General features: G+C 43.0%; 1 protein-coding gene across 1 annotated transcript; it reads right to left on the bottom strand.

The window, feature by feature from the left end:
* Nucleotides 1–2,383: 2,383 nt before the first annotated feature.
* LOC117607652 (mitochondrial pyruvate carrier 1-like) lies at nucleotides 2,384–3,574 on the bottom strand. The gene is made up of 3 exons (XM_034331595.2): nucleotides 3,403–3,574; nucleotides 2,912–3,012; nucleotides 2,384–2,613 (listed from the first exon to the last, which is right to left on the bottom strand). Exons 1-3 carry the CDS (start codon nucleotides 3,459–3,461, stop codon nucleotides 2,444–2,446), a joined length of 330 nt encoding a protein of 109 aa, XP_034187486.1. The 5' UTR covers nucleotides 3,462–3,574; the 3' UTR covers nucleotides 2,384–2,443.
* Nucleotides 3,575–6,726: the final 3,152 nt, after the last annotated feature.

Raw genomic sequence — 6,726 nt, 5'->3', positions numbered from 1 at the left:
ACTTTCATCCTCGATACCAGTACATTTACATTTTTTTCATCCATTCGAAAAATGTCTAGTTTTTTTTTCTTTTTTTTTAAAATAATACTTAAACGAGAATTTCATGGAGCTCGAAGGGAAGAAGTATCGATTTGGAAATAAAATCTAAGGACGTCGATTCGTGTTTCCCCGTTTCCGGGAAATACGATCTCGAGGTTGCTCTCGAAAGCACATCCAAGCGACTCGAGATGATTCAACGACGGGGATGAACGAGGAAAATGGCACCCTCATGATTTTTTAACGTTGAACGCTTTCACGGCCGTATGGCGCGAGCTCGTGCCCCGTTTTCGTGTTATTTTTCAAGGGGTGACTCCGAGCACTTCTTTTTTTTTTTTTTATGAATCCACCAGGAATATTTCCTTTCTCCGAACACCATCAAACACCGCTACTTTATCTGAACAGTGGTGATCTACCTTTATCGCGAAAGAAGACTTTTCCAAAAAAAAACCAACACATTATTTTCTTGCGCGTTATATTTCTGAATTCGCGGTTACCCCAAGGAATTGTTTCGTCTTCTTCTAAGGGTACAATTTTTCCGATTTTCTTTTTTCTCCAACAACCAGAAGCGTTCTTATTTTTCTCTTTCTCCGGGAATAGTCAGCATTCCAAATGGCCTGTTCCAACGTGTCAACCTAATGTATATCCTGCATAGCGAGGGTGCGGTTGATTCATTTCGTCGAGGGGGTTGCTCGTCAGGTCGAATTCTCCACGCATTTCAAGAGCGTACTATTTTTTTCCCCTGAAAATCCACCCCGCAAGACTTTACACGAGCGTCATAAGCCGGTGCACTTAATTTAAAGATCATCGAACGACGAAAAGTCGGTGGGACAAAGAGGGTGCTTCCACCCTCTCAGTTTTCTTCCTTTTCCATCACACTCCTCCTCCTTTTTTCCTCGTGAGTTCATGGATTTCTGCGGGGACGAGCTTTACAGTTCGTGCATTCCGGCTTTACAGTTCATTTCACTTTTCCTACCGGCCGTTTTTCCCCGCAGTTACCTCCCCGTCCTCGGTCAGCTCCTTTAATTTTTATTCTTTACCCTCGGGCACGAATCGTACCTTCCGTTTTCCACTTAATCGTTTATTTATCGATTAAAGACCTTCGAACGATTTATTTGTCCGTTTCGAGAACTCCTTACTCCGGAGAGCTTTCAGGATACGACTTGAATTCAGCAGCATTTTTATCGGTCTTTCAAGTTCGCTGCAATTTCGCTGCAAAATCTATTGCTTCGAGCGACTAGAACGACCCGACACGATAAGTATCCATTTTTGGAAGACGTATTATGCACGCTTTTCAAAACGAATCGCGTTGGCTGATTAATGCGAACCGTCAACGGTCATCGAGATCGCGTTCGATCTTGAACAGATCGGCGTCCGAGGAGTTTCAGGAATCGCGGACGATTCGGTTGGCGTTGACACAGAGGAGAAAGGGAGGCAGCTACGTAGGCATGTGGCAAATTGCCGGTGCTGCCAACTCGGAGGAGACTTTTCTCTGTCTTTCTCTGTTCCTTCGTTCGCGGAGGTGGAAGCGCCTGCAAAGAGAAGGTGGAGCAAGAAAAGGAAGGACGAACTGGAAGAGCGGACGCGAAGACAAGAAGCTCGCAGGACGAGGTGGAAGGAAGGCGGCGGGTAATCTGTGATTCAAAGAGAGCGATCCATCTTGCGAGATGCCAACATTCAATCGTCGGCATTTGTTTGTGAAATCAGTCCCGAAGGACTCATCCCTCGACCTTGTTCCGTCTACGATCATTCTACTTCGTTTCGTCCACGCGGAAAACGCGGCCGTGAAAATTTTCGGATTATTCTTCATGGTTTCCGCGAGCCATCAGCTGACGTCATCCGGATGCAAAGAGGATCCGATAAAGGGAAGAAAGGCATGATCGAAGGCAAGCAGGGCTAATCAGGCCATATATATTTATTCAGGGATGCGAGGGCGGACTCGGCGTCCCCAGGCTGTTCGTCGAGAGGACGAATGCAAAGAGCCGAAACGGGACGCGGAGAAACGTGGCTTAGCTATTCGGAAAAACCGGAATACTAGGGATAGATTCGTGCCTCTGATCCGTGCCAGATCCCATAAAATGACCCCAGCACGATCGAGTGCTCCTGCTCGAGGCGCGGGGAAAAGAAACGAGAAACAGAGACAGAGAGAAATAAGCAACCCCTAGAAAATTATTGCTCTCCTTATACATTCGTCCATCGAATTGGGGCCGCGACGAATAAACTGGTGCCCTTTTGGACCCGACACCGGGGGCCGAAAAAACTAATGGAAATAGAGTAAGAAAAATAGCAAAGGGAAAAGAGAAGAAAAACTGTTGTCGATTATCGTCTATGCTTTAGATTTTCCTGAAATTCAGAGAATAATATATTTTAGTTGTTTTAGAAATTTTATTAAAATCTTCACATCGAGTCACTCTTTGTCTTCGAGCGCTCTTTTCGAAATGTAATGGTAGTCGATAAACCTGTAACCTTGTGCGATCTGTGCGAAGCAATTGACGAAGTGGCACGCGAACAGCAACAAATTTCGTGGCTGCACCTTGACGGCGAACCTCATGAATACCATGGAATAAAGTGTCAATGCTAAAAATCAGAGAAAATTAAAAAAAGGAAATTTTGCTTTCAAGGACGAGATAGAACCGCGTGCCGGTAACGAGAAAGAGTGGAGAACTCATTAAGAGATAAACGGTTCGAGCGGCAATTATTTTATGGATCCTTTCTCTGCCTCTTGTTCTTCTGTCCCTCTCACCCTCGCCACGTCCGCGTTCTCTTGTCCCAGTCGTCGCGATACATGATTATTAAGAGCGGTGAATTCCCCGAAAGGTCCACGACGCCGACGACAATGGGGACGAGGACGATGAAGACGACGCTGAGAACTCACCCAAAGTCATTTTGCCGCTAATGATCCTCGGATGCTTTTGCGTGTCGGCTATGGTCGCTATGGGTATCATCCAGTTGAACACTGGTCCCCAGAAGTGGGTGCTTAAAAAGTAGTACGTTTTCCATAAATTATTCCTTTTTGTAATAAAATACGTGTTTGTGTATTCGATTGGACCGAGGGCAAGGTGAAAACGGCGCACCTCGTCTTTCTCGGTGAACGTGAATAGAAAGGAAAAGAAAAGAGAGGGAAAATGAAAATGGGATATGTATGAGGAAATTCGAGGATCCGAGATTACAAGCGCGACAGAATCGCTTTCATGGTTTCCCTGACGATAATAAAGATTTTTATGACGTAACTAGAGTCCTTCTTACTCTTTGTCCCTTGCTTTTATTCCCTTTCACTATCTCGTTTCGCTAACAATGCAAACATCGTATTTTTCCACGATGGAGGATTAACTTCCTTCTCGGATCGGTACCGATCGTGACGATTACCTCATCAAATAATTCCTCGTCTCTTTACTGAACAGTCCATTGGGCGAGCGTTTTGCCATTTTTAGTGTACTTTCAAAGGTTGTGTCTTTTAACCTCTTCTTACGATACTTGTTTGTCGAGGGGTAGTTTTGCGGACGATAAAGAAGCGGTAGTCAATGACTTTTCTTTTGATAATTAGTTTCAATTCATTCTTTATAGATAGATTAGGAAATTAAAATTAAAAAGTGCACATACATATTACAAAAGGTGTGTAGTAATGTAATGAATCTAGCTTCAATTATTTTTTTGATACTCGACGAATTTCAGAAAACTCCAAATAATATCAATTCACGTGCTCGAAGCAGGCTCGGCTCACAGTACACAGTACTCGACCGAAGCGTTTGAAGAACTGGAAACAACTGAGCTCCGGCCCTGCGTCGAGCGCGTGAATTTGTAAACCCTATTGGCTAATCAAATAATTAATTTCTTGTCAATGTTATTTTTCTGTTGAAGATTCTTTTTCGAAAGCGATCCATCATCTTCAGCGATCACTCACCCTCGACACCAATTGATTTGCATAACAGTTTACACGCATAATTTATCATCACCCTGTCGTTGGTATCTCCTTCCCTTTTTTTTACAAACCTCTCGAACGACCACCCTCCTCATAATAAATGCACAGGTTATTATTTCGCGCGTATAATATTGATGGCGCTATGAATGTTGCATGGAGGGGTGCAAGGAGCGTAGTTCATCTGGGGGGTGGAAACCAGCTCGCTTATGGGGGATGTTACGTCGCACATGCGCCGAAAACGGGAATGGTATTATTGATCTGAGATGGGGGCGGACTATACAGCCCTCGGAGTCTCAGCAACGTGTCGCGATCATGCTGGCACCCTCGTTCAAACGAATATCAAAAGAACTTTTAAGCAAACTACTACACCATAAAGCACCCAATGGTAATAAAGAATTTGAAATCCTTTTCGTATACACAACAGGATTATCATTCATAATTTAAAATAAAATTTTCGTATTTAGAAAATTATGTAAATTAGAACATGATTATTAGTCTGCAAATATTTTGCAATATAAATAAATGCATAAACATTTTTCAGTTTAATGATTATGAATATGATTATTGAATTGAAATATTCAGTTCATTAGTGATGCATGATTTTGATAGCTGTGAATTGATTTTTTTACAGGGTCGTATAAAATTTCAGGCACATGAAAAATTAATATTTTATAGAGGTGAATGTTCGATGTGAGAAATTCGAGAGTTTTTATGAGGAGCCCAATAAGCACCAGGAATTGACGTACCTGCGATCGCTATTCCCTGCATATGCATTCCCGCATGTGCCACTCGCACGAGCATTTCCCCTTGGAGCAAATCCTTATCCCGTAGGTCCCCCAGGCCACCATTCCAGCCACTCAACAGTATTGCTGCTATTTTCCGTCTCGCGTATTATGGTCGGTGTATTTCCCGATTCCACTACACTGTCGTTCGAACGTATCTCTTTTTTAGCAGCAATATTCATTTAAATACAAAAGTACCATAAAATGTCACCTGTACTATATACCATTTTAGAATAAAAAATTTGCAATAAATTCTTTATAAAATTAGTTCACAGTTCAATTCTTGTATTATTTTCCTGTTCCTTTCCTTATCGAAGGTATCAACAAGCAACGGATACAATGGCACGTATGTATGTACCTACGTACAGTTTCATTAGTATTCGAGCGGAGGAAATGGCACGGACTTTGATGTTTCTTGCTGACGCGTCCCAAAAAACCTTTTCTATACGTCCCGCCGTTCTCCTTCTGAGACTGATCTGAATGCGTCCTACGTATTTGCCAACCCCTCTGGACCTCTTTTACCAGAATACCCGTCGACAGCTACAGTCACCCCTTGATACACGTTTCCTTTTTCCCTTCGCGGGTAAAAAGTCGCGTAGTGTGCTGGAATAAACTCTACGACCCCTTTTCTATGTTAAAATACACTCTCAGAATGAACAATGTCACGAATGATATTTTGGCAATTAAATTCAGAATTTTTCACGCGTTTCGTTTCGAATTCAATCGAATTGAAAAATTACCATAAATACTTAAGGGATCGGCAGAGAAATATTTTCTCAACGCCTGTGTTTCTTCGATTCTTGGCGAAAGGCGTCGCGAGCGGTCACAAAGGGCCGTCGTCGAGTAGCAAGCTTTTGTCCGCGTTTCATCGTGCCAGTCGATGCAAATCAGTCAGCAGCACTCAAGAAGAGAGCATCGACGGCCGCTCTTTATGTCCGACCGTTTCTCTTCCTCCTTATTTATGCACTCGCTTTCGGAGTAATTGTTTCCTTCGGATGCTACCGCCCGTAGAAAGATAGTCTCGCCTTGATGCACCGCCAGCAGGAACCTGGCTTCCACGCATTCACGGATACGCGCGTGTCACCTTTACTCTCCCCCATCAGGATCACGTCAACTTCTTTGCTCCCTCTATCGTTTCCCGCGCGGAATCCGCTCCGGATTCCACGGGCACGGTTTTAATTGCCGGTTTCGGTTGAATTCAATCGACGATCACCCTTACGGGGATCAATCGTGCCCAAGGAATCCGAGGGGAACGCTTGTATAATTGCCGCGATATGATCGTCGACACGCTCCTTGATGACGATCCAAAATCATTAACGCTTTTTTGTTTCCTTGTTTTCGAAATAATCTTGAAAATTTTCAGATAAACAAAATGCTATAATTTTCAGATGAAAGGGACAGTCTTTCTCCGTTCATAATTATTAAACCATTATATTTTTATTGTTTCGTTACGTAAATTGTGCGACGCAACGTCTCCTGTGTAATCAAGATTGATTTAGATCGCAGTTTGTAATTACGAATCGGTCCCGGCCACGAAAGCGGAGCGTTCAGTGTCTTCTCTCTCGCGGTCTCTCCTCTTTTTCGTCTCCTTTTGCGCCTTGTACCTCGGCTTTTGTACTCTGACAATGCTTTTAATTACCCGCTCTACAGTCCACGGAACGATCCGGACCAGATCGTTTCGCTGATTGGTGTCTGGCCCGATGAGACTTTATTACGGGACGTAATTATCCTGATAAAATATTCTTCGTCGCACCGCGCGTAATTGCTTCTAATTAAGTCGACCAAAGGTGATTAGATACGGGATGATAATTAACGAATTACCGTGCGATTATGTAAAAGAATATAATAAATATTCCCTGATAAAATAATAATTGCAAATTCGTCTCGGATATTCTTACAAAATGACGATAACACCAAAGAATTTTCTTCTTGATATTTTTCTCGTTACGTTAAGAGAATCTGACATTATTGCAAACCTCCTGTTCATAT

This window comes from Osmia lignaria, chromosome 6 (genome assembly GCF_051020975.1).
Source record: "Osmia lignaria lignaria isolate PbOS001 chromosome 6, iyOsmLign1, whole genome shotgun sequence".
In the NCBI taxonomy this organism is placed as follows: Eukaryota; Metazoa; Arthropoda; class Insecta; order Hymenoptera; family Megachilidae; genus Osmia; species Osmia lignaria.
Note: the sequence above shows the minus strand (reverse complement) of the source record. Positions and strands in the feature narration are given on the sequence as shown.

What these genes read in the sequence shown, in the direction of transcription:
- LOC117607652 (XM_034331595.2), bottom strand. Translation starts at nt 3,461, where the DNA reads ATGGCAAAACGCTCGCCCAATGGACTGTTCAGTAAAGAGACGAGGAAT. An exon ending in ACGAGGAATTATTTGATGAG is followed by an intron (nt 3,013 to 3,402) that starts GTAATCGTCACG and finishes CTACTTTTTAAG; the next exon opens with CACCCACTTCTGGGGACCAG. An exon ending in TAGCGGCAAAATGACTTTGG is followed by an intron (nt 2,614 to 2,911) that starts GTGAGTTCTCAG and finishes TCTGATTTTTAG; the next exon opens with CATTGACACTTTATTCCATG.